Genomic DNA, 20,997 nt, shown 5'->3' on the forward strand with positions numbered 1-20,997 from the left:
TCTTTCTCTGCTCATCCACAGCCGAGTCAGACTTCGCTTTGTCCTACCCACGCCCTCACCATCTCCCTCATCCTCACGTCTAAACATCATCTTAACCTTCTCTTTTGCTACTGTCGTCTGCCATCCTCACCATTCCTATCTCCCATTTGCATTAATCTCCCTCACCAGTCTCCTTGCATCTATCTCCCATTTGCATTAATCTCCCTCACCAGTCTCCTTGCATCTCTCCCTTACCCTTTCCCATCTTACTGTCCCTGCCTACCACTCACACTGTTACTCACTTCCACATCCATTGTTTGTTTCCCTCATCCACACCCACACTTTCACCAATCTCTGTTTTTTCCCCTCCCCCATCCTCATCCGATCCTTCTCTCTCCTATCCCCATGTCATGTAGTAACAGGAGAGGTAAAGAATAGTATGGGACTATTTTTATTTGTCTTGGAAATATTAACAAGTCTCTCACACGGAACGAGTATAAGTCCCGGGTAGCTACCTCCCTGTCTCGCTATCTGTCTCTCTCTCTCAAATCGCTAAGCCCTTCTCCCGTGACCTGTCTCTAGGATCGCTTGTCCCCTTCTAAACTCTCTTTCCTAAAATCTGGTGTAGCAGGGGTGTGTCACGTGTGTTCCTCGTGGATGGACTAGGTCTTTGTTCACGAGAGGACTGCTGACAGCTAACTGCATCATCTCCTTACTGGCCGCTGTCGTCAGCTTTCCTCAGTGTTAAGAGTGTGTAAGCATGTTTAGCACTGCTCGATTCTCGCAGACACAACACCTTCTCATCATCTGACTCCCTGCTTCTATCTATCTATTTATCTATTATGATTTGTAAATGTAATATGTAGTCCTGACATCTGCTCGGTCGCGCGAAAATGGCTTACCATCGACATTTAATAGTCATAATATATTAATACATATTATATACATTATAATGAACTTATAAGCTAATTAAGTGAAATATACAATATTGTAAAGTAACATAATTGTATGAATATTGTATACATATAATATTCATAGTAAATAGTGATTATTCAGTAATAATACATTTAAACAAGTTGTATACATATTTGAATAAATGCAATGGTTGTTGTATAACACTTGTAAGACGTGCAGGTACAACAGACGTACGCATATAATTGTGCAATGGTAATACTGCTAGGTTATACATTACATATTTGAGTTATCACTTTAGTAATGTCTAATATTTCACCTAACTTGTATGATGATACTGGTAATACAGAATTGTGCTATAATTGTATGACTTATAATATTGTACTAACATTGTGGTACTACATAATTGTAACATTTTATGAATTGTTACAAAATATTGTGTTAATGCATAATTGTGTTGGCCTTATAATTGTAGTTACATTTGTTAATGCAACTCTTACATAAGTGTCTTGGCCTTATAATTGTAGTTAGTTACATAAAAGTTACATCTTGTTAATGCAACTGTTTTGTAGTTACATAATTGTTACATATCGTTTGTAGGTACATAATTGTAGTTAAAGTTACATAAAAGTTACATCTTGTTAATGCAACTGTTACATAATTGGCAAAGTGTAACATAATGCAATCGTTTGTCGTTACATAATTGTTACATATCGTTTGTAGGTACATAATTGTAGTTAGTGTAACATAATGCAATCGTTTGTCGTTACATAATTGTTACATATCGTTTGTAGGTACATAATTGTAGTTAAAGTTACATAAAAGTTACATCTTGTTAATGCAACTGTTACATTAATTGGTACATATTGTTTGTAGTTACATAATTGTAACAAGTGTAACATAATGTAATCGTTTGTCGTTACATAATTGTTACATATCGTTTGTAGTTACATTATTGTAATATGGAGTAACATAATTGTAATAACTGCAGTCCTAACATATGCTGCGGTCGATGATAGTGATGATGTGTCATGCCACTTGTTTGTGGAGACACAATTTGCTTTTTTGTTTGTAGTTTATGTGGTATTTTGGCATATGTAGTAACACTTACACTTATTTTCATTTGTTTGTTATGTGATCTTACTCTATTTCTCTTTTTTCTGTTTTACTTTTCTTTCTTTCTTTTTTTTTTTTTTGTATGTATTGATTTTCTATAGTTTGTTTTTCTTTGCTTGTGTACGTTTTTTCCATGTTCATGGTTGCATAATTACTGGCTAATTTCCTTGAGATACTTTTTTAAAGTTTAGTTTATATTGCACAGAGATTATAAAATGATGTTATATAGTCCCATATTTTGTTATATAAAAAAAATATATATACATATATACAGTATTAACTATACACACTAACTTGTTGTTCACCTGTACCTATCGTGAGTAATATGTGTGTCAGCACTGTGTGGAAATCATTGTCTTCACGATTGTGTTGAAGATGTTCACTCTTGCTAACGGCATTTGTGTTGGCCATTTTTTTTTTTTTTTCGTAAGTTAATTTATCTGTTTCCACTAGGTAGCTTTAATTAATAATGTTTAATACAGTTCTTTTAATTGCTCACTGAGTAACTGTGATTGGATATTTTCTTTATCACTTTGTAGATATAATATGTATAGTTGTATATATGAAACACGTATTTTATGTAGGTATAAATGGTAACACTCGTTGGTATTAAATAAATGTTATAATAAATGAATGAATATATACAGTGTAGAATATTTATTGTTGGTGCAAGTATTTAATGATTGAATTATGAAGATAATTGAAGTAGGTATGTGTATTTAAGCTGTAACTATACAACACGTTTTATATGTTTGTGCAGAAGCTTATTGTCTATCACTGAGTATTGTATGAATGAAGTAACTATGTAACTCACTAATTTTTACCGTGATGGAAATGGTGTGAGTGGTGTTGCACGTGGTGATAGCGTTGTCCTTCGCGGGTTGATTGGCGTGCTGTCGTCTCAGCACATGGTGACGTCGGCTTCCCACACTGGTAGCTGTGGTGAGTGAATGAGTAGCGATGAGTAACTTGAGTGAAGACGGGTGAGTAAGACGAGTTGTGAATATGGACTTGGTGTTTTGCTGCGTGTATTGACCTCTGCACTCCTGCGTAAGCGTTGGGGGTTGGGTGGATGTAGCAGAGAGAGGAGGGTGAGGTCTGGTGGTTATGAGTTGTGAGTCGTCTCTCACTCTTCGTTTGTTTGTTTGTTTGTTTGTTTGTTTTCTTTCTTTCTTGATGTATTCTTGGTCCTTTTTTCTTGTGATTTACTCGTTGTAGGATGAAGACTGCCGCTTCTTGTAGGTGCGTGTAGAAGATTATACAGACGACGTAGAGTTGTTAATTGTAGTTGATTGTAGATGGTTGTAGTTCGCTGATTCGTCATAGAAATTGCAATATTGTATCAATATTTTGTTAAACTACTTGCAAGGCGTCGTGTGATCTCTTGACCTCTGCATCAGCATGATGATCTGGGAGACGGAGAGGGCTGGATGGAGAGAAGCATCAGGAGCTGGTTGTGTTGTTGATTGAGAGAGAGATATTCTTGTTTTCAATCTTGATATTTTGTAGGAATTTAATGTTGATTCGTAGACGAGGTTCGTATACGTTCGCTGCTACCAAATGTCATATAGTGACATTTGGGTCATCCCTCTTCTTGACCTCCTGCCTGTCTCCTCTGAGGCCTGTCTCCTTCTCCTCCTCCCTGTTCTGCGGCTAATCTCCGTCTGAGCTCTCTTTCCTAAATTCTGGTGTAGCAGGGGTGTGTCACGTGTGTTCCTCGTGGATGGACTAGGTCTTTGTTCACGAGAGGACTGCTGACAGGTAACTGCATCATCTCCTTACTGGCCGCTGTCGTCAGCTTTCCTCAGTGTTAAGAGTGTGTAAGCATGTTTAGCACTGCTCGATTCTCGCAGACACAACACCTTCTCATCATCTGACTCCCTGCTTCTATCTATCTATTTATCTATTATGCTTTGTAAATGTAATATGTAGTCCTGACACCCACACCACTTTCCCTTTCCATACATCCTGCCCCTTTCACCACTCTTTTTACCTCTCCACCATTCTCTACTCCCTTCACCACTCTCCGCCACCTCACCACTCTGTCCCCTCGCCATTTTCTGCCCCTTACCGCTCTCAACCTCCTCACCACTCTCAGCCTCCTCACCACTCTTAACCTCCTCACCACTCTCAGCCTCCTTACCACTCTTAACCTCCTCACCACTTTCAACCTCCTCACGACTCTCAGCCTTCTCACCACTCTCAGCCTCCTCACTACTCTCAGTCTCCTCACCGCTCTCAGCCACCTCACCACTCCTCCTGCCCCTTAACCACACTCCCTGTCCCCCTTCAGTTCACTGCTTTTCTCATCTTTTTCTCCACCACCTATCCCTTCCTCTATACCCTTCTGTACCGCTCTGTCTCCCTGCCTCGCACGCCACTCTCTCCGTGTCTCCCTAACGTAATTTCCCTGCCTCCCTCACCACTCTCCCTTTACTCCACAGTCCTTTGACTCCCTGTACCTAAACCGATCCCTCTCCCCTGAGTGACAGTGTATCAGTCTCTTACCCTACTCCTTCATCCAGTACCATCCTGTATGTATCCTTTTCCTCTCCCCCTCCACCATCTCACGCGATCCCGATACCTATCCTTTGCCTTTACTGTTTTGTGTCCCTTGCCTGCTTTGCGTTTGCCATGTACAGGAGACAGTATAAAGTCTATCCCTATCAGCCTGCGTGGTTTGAGCATGCTGATCTGGTAATACTGTAAGAAGTAGAGTTGATTGGTATGGCCTAAATGGCTTATATTTACAGTGTGTGATCATAATGAAGAATGTATGGCCAAGAGGTAATATTAACGTGCAGTAGGTGGGATGATAATTTTACTGAGAATTTCCTGAGAACGGATTCGGACGCACAAAAATGACGATATTTATTGGTGTTGCCAGGGAATGTTATAACGATAAAACATTTTAGAATATTATCAGCACTGAGGATAAAGTGAGCAGACAGTACTAATTACGATGGCAATTAACCACTAAAGACAGATTTACACTAATTGTCCTTAGCTTAAATAAATTTCTCTCCTGGCCTCTCAACCCATCCGTGGTTCCTCTTTCCAGTCACGTTCTCTCTCTATCTTTGTGTTACTGCGAATTTTGGAAAGTTTGTTTAATCAGACCAAAGTTGTTAGAAGAGTTATGTTTGACGTCGTTCACCTTGATCAGTTATTCATGAGACACTTGTTACCACCATGAATCGGCTTTCATTGTCATCGTGAAGAGACAATACAGTACACTTTAACATGCATATTGTATGGTATTAATATATATTAAGATATCGAAATTATCAGTGTTCTAAATCCTATCTCTCTCACCCTCTTCCTTTTCAACCCTCTCGATTTCACCTGTTTCCTTCATTCCTCCCTCCTCGCTTGTCCGTCCACCCTTTCCTTCCTCTCCCCTACCCCTCATCCACCCACACCCCCACCCCCGCCCTCACCCCATTCCCAGCCTTACCCTGCCGGTTTCATTTCATTCTTCTTCCTGCCTACCTACCTTCCCTATGAACAGATTATTTTCCAGACGTGAACCTGTAATAGGGATTTAATTCATTGTCGTGATATTTTTAAACACAGTACCTATGCACATGTTATCGTCAGCACTAATTAATACAGTCATCAGGGATTTATAATACTCTTCTCTCACTCCCTTTCACCTGTCTCCGTGCCTCCTCTCTTCACTCCTCTCGTTGTATACAATACTACTCCTCACGCCTGTCTTCCCCATGCAGAATATATTGCACTTTATCGTATATTTACCTGTGTACTATATTTTGTCGTCTGTACCCCGTTCTTTTACCCCTAGTATTCTGTTCTTCATACTCTTCCTCGTCAGACTCTTCTCCCTCACGCCTTCCTTACAGGCCAACATGGAGCGGACATTTGAAACAAACTTTGCACTTAAGTAGTTTCGTGAAATATGAATACTTTGATTCCCTTTAGCTCGTTAACCATGATATCGATATGGGTTGTTCAGTAATGGCGTTAGGCAATGAATCAGAACGTTATGAATGTACAACCGCATCCTCATGTTGAATACATTTTATAATGTTTCATAGAGCACTTACTGGCAGCACCAATAGAAATGCTGCTGCACGTCCGAATGCCTGATCCAGAATCTTCAAGCACAAGTGTCATATAATTCTCAGTAACATAATTATCCCATCTACTACACATTGATATTATCTCTTTGCAGTACATTCTTAACTACGATCACATAGCGTAAATATAAGCCGCTTAAATCGTATTAGTGAACTCTATTCCATAGTGTGTTACCTCATCAGCGAGTTGGCACCACGCAGGCTGGTAGGGACTAGGGTTGAACCTTATGTTGTTGACTGTGCCTATCCTTTGCCCTCTCTCCGCCTATTCCTCATCTTACATCCAACCTAACCCTGCCTCCCACCTAATTCTCTTCCGCCTGCTACATAATCTTTCTGAGTCCTACCTAATTCCCCACCTACCTCCTCCCTAACCGTCTCCCAGCCACTTATTGAACTGATCCTCTCTCTGCCTCCTATCTAACCTTCTCAACTCCCACAAAACCGTCTCCCTACCTGCTCTCTTACCTTCTCCCTCCCTCTTGTTTAACCCTTCCCCTGTTTCTTATCCGTCCCTCTCCCTGCCTCCAACCTAACTCACTCCTTGCCTTGTAGCTAACTCTCTCCTTGCCTCCTACCAAACCTTCTACCAGTATCGTACCTAATTACCTTCATTTCTCCTACCCGGCCTCGTGTTTAACCCCCTCCTACCTCCTACTCCAACCTCCTACTTAACCCTCTCCTACCTCCTACTTAACCCCTTCGTGCCTCCTATTTAATCCCTTCCCAACCTGCTATTCAACCCCCTCCTAACATCCCACTTAATACCCTCCTTACCTCTCACCTAACTTTCTCTCCCTAACTCCTACCCAACCCTCTCCCTGTTTGACTGCCTAACCTGTTTTTATCGCTTTGTCCACTGTAATGGTATGTAACGCCGTGCCGTGGGTCACCCGTCTCCAGACAGTCACTGTTTTGGCTGTTGGGTGACGGGGATGAGGAGTCTAAGGACGCCTTACACTTTTTTCAGATGTGGTGGTGCAAGATATGGGTAAATATTGTATGTTAGTCGGCCAGTGTCGGATTAGATCCTGGGGCAGTGTGGTCAGTCTCTAAGCATTAGCTTTAATCAGCACTTGGCCAGACAAAGGAATGCAGCCACAGTTGATTAGTTTGTATCTCAGCAAAGAGAATCCCTAAATGGTAATCTTCATGGAACCCACAGTGGATTCCATGGCACTCACTCTTAATGCTTATGTTAATGGTTCCGGTGTATTATGAAATCTCGAGGGCCATGAAATCATGAGGGCAGAGTAAAGGAGCGACGCAAGCGACATCTATCGGCATGGAGGGTAAACACAAGTGTAATATATTTATTAATAGAGCGTTTTTAGTTTATTTCGATGAAAAATATTAATAATTATGAATAATTATTTATCATGAAATCTCGAGGGCCATGAAATCATGAGGGCAGAATAAAGGAGCCACGCAAGCGACATCTATCGGCACGGAGGGTAAACACAAGTGTAATATATTTAATAATAATGCTTTTTTAATTTAATAATTATTAATAATTATTAATTAAATATTTCATAAAATCTACTAAATATTGACTAATTAACAGTAATTACTAAGTATTCATAATTATTGATAATTTTCTTGGAAATAAATTAAAACGCTTTATTATTAAATATATTACACTTGTGTTTACCCTCCTTGCCGATAGATGTCGCTTGCGTCGCTTCTTTATACTGCTCTCACTATTTCATGGCCCTCGTGATTTCATAATACACCAGCACTCACCAACATCACCGCCAAAGACGTGGAAACAAAAGAGTGAATTTTTCGTTGGTGAGCATCGCAACATTAGCGACGGTGGAAGTGATCAGTAGACTGCTAAATCGCTGTTGGCATGTGTCCAGTGGGTGTGAGGGTAAAAATTGCATGAAATGACGGTAGTTCTTCAGACCAACTCCCTGATATTAATGGAAGGGGAGCACCTATCGACATGAGGTTGCATTGTGTTGTGAGGTAATGCTGTAGATTTTTTTTTTTTTTATAATAACAGAAGAGAGGAAGGAAAAATAAAAGAATAAAAAAGTAAGTAATCAGGTGTAATCCATTCATGAAAAATCTCCAACAGTTGGACTCACACAGCCGTAGATTGAAGTTCGGGGGGAAACCACTCTGGGCAAGCGAGTTCCAAAAGGAGATGCCGTTAGGGGAATAAAAGAATTCTGACAGGAAGAAGTTTTGCAGTATAGCAGTGTAACAGTCCAGTCATGAGCAGTACCAGATGCCCGCTTAGCGGGGGGGAAGGCGTGCAGAGGTGGCTCAATGGGTGCAACTTCGGCTGAGCATTTGCCATAAAAGTATCTGTAATATATGCAAGGGAGCCAACATTCCTTCTTACCTGTAGGGGAGGTAGTTCTTTGGGTAATAGTAGTGTTATTAGTAATTCTAACAGCTTTGTTCTGAATTTTGTCCAACTGTTTTAATTCAACCTCTCCACACCCATTCCATAAGGCTGAGCAATATTCCAGCTGACAATGCACTTGACTGTTGTAAATTATAGCTAACTGCTCGTCAGTGAAGAAGTTACGGACTGTGTACAGTAATCCAAGTTTCGTTGAAGCGGTTTTAGCAAGTGATGTAACATGAGATGTCCAGCTGAGGGTGTTGTTATGTGAAACACCGAGAATTTCAATACTTTTCGAGATAGGAATATTAGTAGCATATAAAATAATATAGGAATCAAGCAGTATCTGTCTATTAGTAAACTGTATATATTTGGTTTTCCTAGCATTAAATGATACAGTGTTATTTTGTCCTCATTCTGTGATCTTGGCTAACTCTTGATTCATAGAGACGTGTCCTGAGTGTTGAGTCAGAGATATTAAACTTTGTGAATCGGTGTTCAAGTGTGAATGAACTGTGTAATTGTTGTCATCTGCGTAAAACTAAATGGGATTATGGGTGACAGATAAGAGATTATTATTATTATTTAGGAACAGGGTTGGAGCCAGAACTAATCCTTGTGGCACGCCGGCATTAATCAGGTGGAAATTGGATATACATCGTCTACTTTCATCTTTCTGTCGATAAGATATGGAAATTAGAGGAACAAAAGATGATAGGCCATAGCAAGGGCGTTTAGATAGCAGGGAGCAGTGCCACACTTTGTCAAAAGCTTCAGAAATATCAAGGGCTGCAGCATGGGTTTCTCCTTGTTGGTCAGTTGAATGATTGTTGGTATGAGTCAGGAGATTTAGTATATCAACAGTGGATTATTCGTGGCAAAAAACATACTGCCTACCACTAATTAAGTTGTTGGATTCAATATGTTTAACAGTGTGCTTATTGATTACAGTCTCAGATACTTAATCAAGAGAAGATATGATAGCAATTGGTCTGTACTTGGATAGGTCACAGAAACCTCCTTCCTTGGAACTGGGTGCATATTGGCTTTTTGCCATGAATTAGGGAACGAACAAGTACGTATGCATAGTCTGAATGATTTAGCTAGAACATCAGCAAGTTCTGAGGAACACATGCAAAACAACTGGAGGAATTCCGTCACGACCTGGAGCTTTGTTGGCTGGTAAATTGTCTAGAATGGATTCTATGTTTCTAGTCTGTATCTTAAGTGGAGCAGTTTCTGGAGGGTGAAGTTCTAGTACAGGGACGTTCTGGCTAATTTCCTCTTAAGGTAGAATTTCTGTCAAATGTACTGGCTAGGATGTTCACTTTACCTCACGGGTCATTTATACAGTAGTGTTGCCATCAGAAGGTTCTAGTGAGGGAATGAGTGATGACTTATTTTTGAAAGAACTGAGAGTTGACCAGAAATTCTATTGTCATTAGGATTATATAATAGTTTGGATGCTTGATTATGAAGAAACATAGACTTAGCAAGATTAATTACTCTTTTAGCATGGTTTCTAGTAATTTTAAATTGATTGAGTGATTCAGATGATTTCAGTTTTAAGTAAAAGCTATTATGGTATGGACCATTGGGTCGTTGCTCTGGCACAATTGCTGTCAGACCATTTTGGGGAGTCTGATCTTTTAGTGAGCTGTTGACTGGGTATGAACAGTTCCATACCAGAATGTATTGAATAATTAACATGGGACTGTATAGAATTGATGTCACTGGAGAACAAGGACTGCCATGGAATATCAGCAAGATAATCTAAGTCCTTCCCAGTCTGCCCTGTCAGAGTGCCATCTGGTCACCCTGACTGGTTCAGAACGGGGAGGTTGGCAACCAGCTAATTAGGCTTTGATGAGATTGTGGTCGGAAGATCCGAGTGGTGACAATACTTCTGTCTCGTATTGATCTGGATTATTTGTTAGGAATAGGTCCAAGAGATAGGCTTTAGAATCAGGATTATCATATATTCTGGTTGGTTGTTTTACCACTTGCGTGAGATTAAACGATTCTGCAAACATCATACAATTCCATTTTATAGTGGAATGATATAATGGAAGGTTTGCTGAACTCTGGAAATTCCATCACTGAACTTCCAGAGTTATCCATCACTATTTCATTAGCTATCATTAAGAAGTGGGTCATCATTTATGTTGGCAGCTGTACATCACACCCAGGCTTTGGTAACCTTGTTTCTGTCCCTTGGTGCACAGCCTGAAGACTGAGCTGCGAGGGTCTGTGGCACGGTCGTGGCTGCGAGTGAGTAACGCGGCGAAGGCAGACTCGGGCACCTACTACTGTAATGTTACTAACCTGGCCTCTACCAACGTTACCATCCATGTCGTCACAGGTGAGAGAGAGAGAGAGAGAGAGAGAGAGAGAGAGAGAGAGAGAGGGAGGGAGGGAGGGAGAGAAAGAGAGAGAGAAAGTTATATTTTAATGATTTGTATTTATATTTTATATAAGTATAGAATTCCATTTTATGAAACCAATGAAGAGGTGTGGGTAACACTGTCAATCTATCTATATATCTAGGTTGCTTCCCCCAAAGAAAGGGAGGTAGCCATGACAGGACGACACACTCCCAATTTACTCATCCAAACACACACATTTATTCGTATTTTAGCCCCAAGGGAAGAAGGGACAGATCATCACCGTACCAAACCACACGAGGGTCAATTGCGTAGTGCAATCAGCGACATCCACAGCAGGGCTGACAGCAGAGCTGTCACATCATAATGGACCCATCCCCTTACCCTCACCTGACCTTATCAGCTGATCAGACCAAATGCGGGAGAATATCCCCGTGGGGCCGCATCACCATTTATTCATTCACAAATTCACTCCAGTCATTCCTATCACACCAGCCACTCTTCCTTGCACAACAGACATCCCCCTCGCATCGAACACTCTCTTCACTCTGTCCATCCATCCTATTCGTGGTCTTCCTATTAGCCTTACACCTTTCAAAGCTGATCCATTTATCTCTTTCACCAATCGCTCTTCATGCATTCTCTCCATATGCCCCAACCATCGCAACACTCTCTGCTCAACTCGATCAGCCATCTCCCGCATAACTCCATTTCTCCTTCGCACTTCATCATTTCTCACTTGATCCATACGCGGGTGTAGCAATGAGGAAAAGTTTGAATGTAGTGGAGATGAGGTGTCTGAGGAGTGGATAACGCAGTGCCACAAAACCGCAGGAAATAGGTCAAGGCAGCAAAAGGACGTGTAACCCCATCCCAACATTGTTCTTCTTTTGTCATGGCATATTTACTACATTGTGTGGTGGAGTAGTAGTTCTATGAAAATCATGACATTATTCTTTTTTAGTGCACTTATGCTTAAGCAAGAATAATATAATAATGCTGCTTGCTTGAGTAAAGTTGTGTTTATACTGCCTCAGTCTATTCCTATGGCTTGTGACATTGTTATCCATACGGCTTCATGTATTTCATAAATATATAAATGGGCAGATAGATAAATAGATAGACATATAAACAAGTGCATGGATAGATATATGGATAGATATACATACACAGACAGACATATACACGTACATAGAGAGATTCACACGTACATAGATATACAGGTACATAGATATAGACGTACTACATAGAGAGATAAGTACATATACATAGATAGATCTATATACTCGTTTATAGATAGATACAGAAAATGTTTCATTGATTTATGAGCGTCTGTATTTGGGAGTTATGCTTTTGCACTTTATTCAACTTTGACGATCGTCTCAGTAGTGAAGGGGTTATTAAAGGCTCTGATGACCTCATCCCGTTCACAAAGTCTCTCTCAGCCGGAATAAAATTGTATGCAGATAATAACAAGAAGGAACACTCAGAGTGCACCACTCCCACCTTACACTGTGTCCACGCTAATGTCTGCCTTGCCCTGTGATCATTACCCTCAGACGACTGTTGTCAAACTCGGCTTACTTCAAGCTTTGCCTGATCTTCAGTCCTTCCAACATGTTTGGTGCAGCATGAATCAGGTGTTTAAGTTGACCCTGCCCTGTGACGCTGACCCTTGATCTGTTGTGACACAAACCCTAGACCCGTTGTGACAACGACCCTTGACCTGTTGTGACAATGACCCTTGACCTGTTGTGACTTTGACCCATTGACCCATAACCTTAGGTACTTCCACAAGGTTTGGTTTAGACAGAACCAAAATTGTGTGTAAAGGTTGAACATCTGATCTTTTCCTGCGATCTGTTATCTTTGACCAAGTGTTGTCAAATTTCAGTCACTTCATCCTCTCATGACTGTCAATCCTTCCACTGAATTGGGTCCAAACAGAATAAAGACTATATGAGTTGACCTTGCCCTTGGCTTTTTTTGTTCATATTGCACTTTGCCTGTGACGTATAATCTATTTCGGCCAACATTTTAAGGCTCATTCTGACTGGAGATTTGTGTGTGTGTGTGTGTGTGTGTGTGTGTGTGTGTGTGTGTGTGTGAAAATAAAAAAATAATGGATTACACTATGTTCGAGAGAGGTTGCTCTAGAAAAGAATTTGGAGAAATCGGCTGCTTAGCTGATTAGTTTCAGCGTTGCTGTTTTGTTTTAGCTACATTGGGGATGGTTTGGGTATAGTTAAAAATCAAAGATCAAGGCTCGGTTGTTATCACACCATAAAATCACTGTACTGTATTTGTCAGTTACGAAGGATTTCGTTAGAGCTACTGGGCGTGACGGTGTCATCCCTACAAGAGTGTCTGCCGAGACTTTGACTGGTATCAGTCCAGATGAGATCCACTTCAGCGTCAAAGCTACTCAGAAGAGTGGTATCGAAAATTAATATTTAACAATGGTTGCAAGTTCAGATATAGGAGAAATGTCTTTAGTGTTAGAGTTGGGTGTAAGGAGTGTTGTAAAGACAATGTGTCAGAATCTGTTTGTCATCAACAGAAACGACAGGGTGAAAAGATAAGCAAACATATGAAACGATAAACTACTGTGTCAAGATCTACTTTAAGTGTGTGCCGTGTTTGGTTTTCGAACGCCAGACTCAAGACATACACAGATCAGGAAATGAAAAAGCTTTCAGAAAATCTCGGTAAAGAGATGTGCAGTACTGGAGGAACTGTGAAAAGAGACTTGTCCAAGTGAATGCGAGAGATAGTGTTAAAGAAGCTGATTTGTATGTGTTTGTGTGTGGGGGGGGGAGCGTGGTAGGTGGAGGTGGAGGATAATAACATTATAACCAGTCCCTGGTGTTGGGGATAAACAATATTGCTCCCGTATTCCCTGTAGGCCTAAGGGGCAAGAAGGGGAGGATGACAGTGATTAGAGATCCTCCACCATCTATTTTTAATCCCTGGCAGGATTCAGAGACCCTCAGATCTCGGCGCTCTGTACCTGCCCAGTGCTCAGACAAAATCTGTTTGTCCGTCTATCTGTCTGTCTTTAGCCAGATCCATTAATCCTGGATAGGGTGTCCATGAGCAATATGACCGGGCCTGTCCTCTAGCATTAGGATGCAATCCATCTACCAGTCCCTCAGTTTCATCCTTGGCTTCCCTCTTCCAGTCCATCTCATTCACATGCTGAGCAGTCTCTTATTCTCTCCACATGGCCACACCACATCAGGAAATACTGTACTTCTAACAATTTTCAACACATCCCCATCAACATCACAAAGCTCCTTAACTTCCTCATTTGTGTGTCAGTCTCTTCAAGTAACTCCGCATGCTCCTTTCCAGTAGCTTATTTCAACTCCTCTCATTCTCGACTTGAATCCACGAAAAATTTCCTGATCATAATATAAATGTTTGCTCATTTCACTGTGCATGCTCTTGATCAGCTCTTTCTCTCTATCTCTTTTTATTCTGATATTTCGACAATACCTCTTTTATCCTTAAGTGGGAAAGGAAGGTCGAGACCAGTGAGAGAGAGAGAGAGAGAGAGAGAGAGAGAGAGAGATTAGTGATGATTGATGTCAGTGAGCAATGTGACAGTGGTTCATCAGTTGCATTAGGTGTATGTGATGCATGGTGGTAGTGGTGGAGAGTCTGGTAGTGGTTGTGGCAGTGATGAGTAATGGTAGGTGGTAAGGGTTGTGGTTAGATATTGATTAGTAGTTGAATGTAATGGTGTAAGGTTAGACGTGATGTGCACTCGTAGTGGCAGTTGTATTGACTGGTTGTAACAGTATATGGGCTGTGAGTGGTAGTGTTAGGTTGTGGTGTGTATTAGTGTGAGTGTTGTTGGTGATGATGATGATTGTGTGTGTGTGTGTAATTCACCGGGTTGGTCAGGGTCACTTGATGGTCGTGATCGTCAGCTTTTACCCTCCCGGAAGGGAGCTGAGAGCTCATATAGTCCGATCTAAGGGCAAGGCTGTGACCTTCACACACGCACACACCCGTCCCCTTGCTCAAGGGGGACAGTAAACACCCACTTCGCCAGTGAAACGTTTCGCAACCTGAGCGAGGCTCGAACTCCCGTCTACCAGATGGCAAGCGAGAACGTTACCACTGAGCCAGCGAGCGGTGTGTGTGTGTGTGTGTGTGTGTGTGTGTGTGTGTGTGTGTGTGTGTGTGTGTGTGGTGATGCTCTAAGGCAGGGGTTCCCAACCTAGGGTAAATTACCCCAAGTGGGGTAATTTGGTCTTTTGTGAAGGGTAATGAGGGAGGTAACAAAAAAAAAAAAAAATCTAAAAATCATACCAGTTATGATAGACTTTCAGACCTATACTAAAATTCAGAGATGAATGTTTAAAGTCATGTTTATTTGGTATCAGTGTTAATAATAAAAATAAATTACTCCTTGCAATAACTCTCTTGGTTTTAGCCTAACCTTTAATTAAGTCCTACATTCAAACTAAAATCTAGGCATCAAAATGTTAAGCAGCTAAAATGCAATTGTGGAAACATAAGCAATGAGGGGTAATGAGTGAAGGGAGGTGTGGAAAATGGGGTAATGGGTAAATAAAGGTTGGGAATCCCTGCTCTAAGGGAAAGGCTGTGTATTGGTCATAGATATATGTAAGGTTTGCGGGTCCAGCCAGATAGATTGCCTGACCTTAAGTCTTGTGTTGCTTCTTTGTAGGGTTTAAGTCCTTCAGGTGCTCGTCGCAGCCTGTCAGTGTACGCTGAAATAATTGTAATGTTTTACCATGTAATATATTTCTTATTTCATATAATATATTTCTTACTTCATGGCGCTGGAGCTCCTGTGTATCGTACTGCATTGGAAGAGTTCGTGAGTTCCTGAAGGACAAAGCGTGCTGATATGCAGCCATCTTGTGTGCTGCAAAAATTAATATATTATCGGAGACGGACTCGCTCATTCACACACCACAAAGCCAGCCAGGAGACAGGACGTGTGTGCTGGGCAATCCCCAGGTCCTGTCCTCACCCCTTACTATTTTTTTAACCAGCCCATATCCCACTGACCGGGCTAAGGTATGGCCCGGCCTGCACTATATGTGCAGGAAATCTTTAAACGAACGAACGAACTCGCTCATTTTATGTATACTGTATTGCATTGAAAGAGTTGGTGGGTCCATGAAAGACAAAGCTTGTTGGCATTAACCGTCATGTTTTCAGCAAAAGTTAATATATGATCGAAGACAGACCAATATGGCTATTTTATTTTCTGTATTATTTTGAACGTTCTTCCTCGCTCTAGTGCCCAGGCCTAGTATATATGTTGGTGAGTTATAGATGAATATGTGCTGGTAGATGTTTGTGAAGAAATAACTTACTCATTCTTTAATATAGTTCTGTTTATCTGGGACTAGTAATTTGGCAGATATTGATGACTTGCTATATACAGTAATGAATGACAGTGGTGGTACTATTTTTTATATTGTGGCGCGGGTGAGGTTGGGTGATACTTGTCTGGTTTTGGAACACCAAGTGTCCAGCTCACAACCAAATGAATATTGACTGACAGGCCAAGTGACAGCAGACGGGAGGGGGGGGGGGAGAGGATGATAAGTGACTGAAAACACGGGAGAGCGATGAGGTAGAGGAAATAGACCCCGCTCATTATGAATGAAGATAGTGAAATTATGACAGTGATGAAGGTGGTGGCATGGTTATGGTGAATGATGCGTGCTGTTATGAGGGAAGGGTCTGATTGTGGCGATGATGTGTTTTAATAATGAGGGTGTGTGTGCCTTGTTGGGACTTCGTTAATGGAACTCAGCAGTGTGTTTACCACAGCCATTACTACTGTTTACAGGGTACATATCGTGGTGGGTAAACATAGCTAAGTAGTCCGTGGTTATGAGACTGTAGTAACTGTGATTTATCATTTATATGCAGTAGACACGCAGCATTCGTATGGTAATACACCCAATCACCCAAGTCATTCCTATTCACCACTAATACAAGGGTTAACCAGTCCTCTCAGTCTTTCATGTGCACAAGTGGCCTTGTGAAGCTGTCTTCCTTAGTGTGCCTTTCTCATTGCCAGTGACCTCCAGTCTTTTAAAGGCATGATGTCCAGGAATCTCGAAATGTCTGGACCATGATTGACTTTTTCTTTCGTTTTCATTTAGAGGCAAATTTTGTAGGCTCGTAGTCTTCGGTTCTTTCTTTACTTCAGTTTAAAAATGCTTGACTCATGTCTTGGTCAGTTGGGATAATACCTCCAAGTAGACGTGAGACGAAAATATTAATAGTGCGACCGTCAAAAAAAAAAAAAAAAAAAAAAAAAAAAAAAAGCTGTGGTGGATATGAATATGAACGTAAACTTCAGAAACATAGGGATTTATTAAACTACTCTCTTAGGCATTACAATATCCAATATAGTGCTGGTTTGTGTTATCTTGATTATCAAAACTTATCAAAGACAATGTTTACACTCATATCACAGGGTGGCACATATATCACAATACTTCACCTATGTTTCTGGATGTTCAGTGATGTAAGTGGGGCAGTGTTTGTATATATATATATATATATATATATATATATATATATATATATATATATATATATATATATATATGGAGCCTCTGTGGTACAGTGGTAGAGTGTGCGTTTCGTACACGGGTGAGCCAGGGTTCGCGCCCCGCCAGGGTCATAAACTTTGCGAGTGTTCACCGGCCACGTACTGCATTGGCGGACACAAGGGGTGCTGTGGTTGAACCAGTGTCGCTTACTATAAAGTATGCTTGCACCCAGTCGGCTTGCGCGGGTCGATTACACTTGGTTCACAGACTACACACACATCCAAAGCCACTCCAACATTACAATTACAGTTACAAGCACTTCTCACCCTACATACAATCTCTACCAGACAGCCTAAGCCACTTGGTAGATACATTGGCTGTATCGTCCCGACTTCGGTCGGGATAGGCCGGTCCTGCAGTGGATACTCAAACGGCTGATGATGATATATATATACATATGTATAAATGACTGTTCGTACAGTTTTATGGTACACTGTTGTGTTGATGGGGTGCCAGCTGCCTCCTGGCTCACACTACACCTTACTCCTACCTCCACCACCACGTTTTGTCCCTCTATGGTCTTTCTGCTTAGGGCCCCTAACGTCCCTCCACGTCTTCGTACTGAAGGGGTTAGCTTGTTCAGTATGACATTGCCTTTACCATTTAATCTTTCTACCGTCAGACGATTTGTTTTGCGAAGGAAAGAATTCTATAGAACTGAAAGAGGAAAAAAAAAAGTCCTTAATAACTCCTTCACGACGAGGGACCTTTTCATGTAAAAGAAATCGTTTAATGGAAGCAAGAATAAAAAAAAAAAAAATGTCCTCGGGCTACAGGGAATTATGAAAGCTATATATAAACCTTTCAGTCCGGAGAATCTCCCCTAAGCTGAATAAAACTCTCTGGAGACAGCAGATATACAGTAGTGTGAAACGTGGCGTAGTGTCTTGGTGTGTTGTCAGATGTTGCTTGTGGTGTGAGGTAGAGTGTGCTTTGAGGAAAAGACGTCGTCATATACAGTGTTTTATTCATTAACCTCGTCCCCCTTCTCTCCCCTCCACAACACCCCCACCACCACCACTTTCACCACCACCTTCTGCTGTGCTTTGATCATGGTGGGTCCATTACGTCCCTTCACTGACTCGAATGATGTGCACTGCCCGATTCCGCAGTCCCACGATACACAAGTTAACATTGTCTTACTAGTCTCTAATAAGATTAATATAATTGCCTAAGGGAAGCAAGACATTTTATAAAATTAATAAGCAAGACATTGTATAAAATTAATAAGCAAGACATTGTATAAAATTAATGCCGTTTGCTGGTAAAATATAATTCCGTTCTCTATATGTTCACCGCGCGTAGTTTTGCTCCCAGATTCAGAGCACCGTGAATCCATAGGCGTTATATCCAATGAGCCATTGTGACTCCTAAATTAGCAGTGTTCCTTTACTACTAGATTTATCCAACCATGTAACTACAAAAGACCTTTCCTAAACTGACAAAATATTCAAAAGTTAGCATTAACTTTAAGTGAAAAAGTTACTACATGACAGTTTTGTGATACCATCTCTAACGTATGGAAGTGAAGCTTGGACGTTGTTGGAAGTTTTTCTGGATATTCATAAGGCTTATGATATGACCCGACGAAACGGAATATTACGTAAACTCTACGCTTATGGTTTAAGAGGTAATTTGCCCATTTTCCTTAAGAACTTTCTTACTGACGGAACGTTTTCTGTCAGGTTACCCTGTAATGTAACATCGGACATATTTGTCCAAGAGAACGGGGTACCACAAGAAAGTGTGCTTAGCCCTACTCTGTTCAGCGTTGCCATTAATGACATTCTGTCGTCTGCTTCCTTCCCCAGGACGATTAGATGCTCACTCTATGCTGATGACTGTGCAGTGTGGCACTCTTCCCGCAATGCACAGTCCTCGGCAGAGCAGGTCCAACTGGAACTTGAATCTGTTTAGCGTTGGGCCCTGGAGTGGGGATTTAAATTTTTCCGTCCCTAAGTGTGTCGGTATTGTTTTTACTTGTAAACTTAACGTACCTCCTTTGCATTTGACTTTAGACAATCAGCCGATACCTTTTCAAAATTCAGTAAGATTCCTGGGCCTACATTTTGACAGTAGGCTCAGTTGGAGAACACATATTAAACATTTGCTTGTTTCTTGTAGTAAAAAAGTAAACATCCTCAAGTTTCTTTCCGGTAAATCGTGGGGAGCAGACAGAACGTCTTTATTGATGGTACATAAGTCCCTTATCCGTTCTAAGCTTGATTGTGGCTCACAAGTGTATGGGTTGGCATCAGATGCTGTACTCCATAGACTTGATGTGCTTCAGAACGTGTGCTTGCGTATATGTCTCGGAGCCCTTCGATGTACTCGTGTGGAGCGGTTGGAAGTGGAGGCTAATGTGCCTTCCCTCCGTGTACGACGTGACCACCTGCTATTTTCTTACGGCATCGCCTCCCACTGTAAACGCTCACTTGGCCTTCCAACTTGTCGGATCCTCCTACAGTGGGAATACCTGCTGTATGTGGCCCTCAAGCCGGTGGCTGTGAGGCTTCACTTCCTCTGTGAGGTGTTAGGGTACGACCTTTCTAATGGGGATCAGGTTTTAACATCAAAAATAGCGCCCTGGGAGTCTCTTGCTACCACATTTAATACTGACTGGCTCCCCATCACAAAGTACAAGGCGCCGGAGGTGGAGGTATGACGGTTGTTCCGGATGATCCTCATTAGACACCTAGCATCATTCCACTTGTACACCAATGGCTCTAAGATGGATGAATGTGTGGGTGCGCGTGTGTGGTCTACGGAGTGCCGCATCCGTTTTCGCTTGCCCCCCCATACGTCTGTATTCACTGCCGAATTATTTGCCATAGATCAAGCTATAGACTTTGCTTTGCGTTCAGATCACGACAGTTTTGTCATTTTTCGGACTCTAAGTCAGCCCTTCAGGCAATTCATCCATGTAGGACTGATTCACATGAGGTCCTGGGCCGCATTATCAATAAGCTGCACACATGTGCAAATCCTTCTCTCTGATCTGGGTGCCTGGTCATTGCGGTATTTACGGCAATGAGCAGGCTGATTTACTAGCTAAATCGGCTGTAGAACTCGAGGAGACTTGGGACGTTCCTCGTGAGCTACAGTCTAGTCTCTCTTTCGGAAAGAAATCAATTAATCTTCTGTGGCAAAGTCAGTGGACCGACCTGGCACTTCCATCTGTCAAAAGGACCATATGTGACTGGTCCAGTTCCTCCCGAGGAAACAGACGGGAGGAGGTCGCTTTAGCCCGCCTCCGCATGAATTCCACCCTAATAACACAAATGTTACCATATATTAACAGACAATTTCCACTGCGTTGTACCACCTGTGATGCGGTGTTATCTATTGGTCACATCCTTTTGTACTGCAGTAGGTATGCTGGGGAACGTACCTCTCAGGCTGCCTACTGTAGGGCAAATGCGCTCCCTTTCACACTTGATGGGGACGTTGGTGTGACTAATAAATTGATGACTTTCCTGAAAGAGACCAGATTACTCAGAGTTGTGATTTATTTTATGAACTTGGTTGTG

At 41.6% G+C, this 20,997-nt stretch overlaps 1 protein-coding gene across 1 annotated transcript in view; it reads left to right on the forward strand.

Moving 5' to 3' along the window:
• Positions 1–11,716, forward strand: part of LOC145409358 (lachesin-like) — a 206,860-nt gene extending 195,144 nt beyond the window's left edge. Inside the window, exons 6-7 of the mRNA XM_080279828.1 lie at positions 10,692–10,828; positions 11,685–11,716. Coding sequence (XP_080135954.1) covers positions 10,692–10,828; positions 11,685–11,716 — 169 coding nt within the window. The remainder of the gene's footprint in view (positions 1–10,691; positions 10,829–11,684) is intronic.
• The last annotated feature ends 9,281 nt before the right edge of the window (positions 11,717–20,997 follow it).

Source organism: Coenobita brevimanus, chromosome 80, assembly GCF_032717465.1.
Source record: "Coenobita brevimanus isolate Jiangsu-jjx chromosome 80, ASM3271746v2, whole genome shotgun sequence".
NCBI classification, from domain to species: Eukaryota; Metazoa; Arthropoda; class Malacostraca; order Decapoda; family Coenobitidae; genus Coenobita; species Coenobita brevimanus.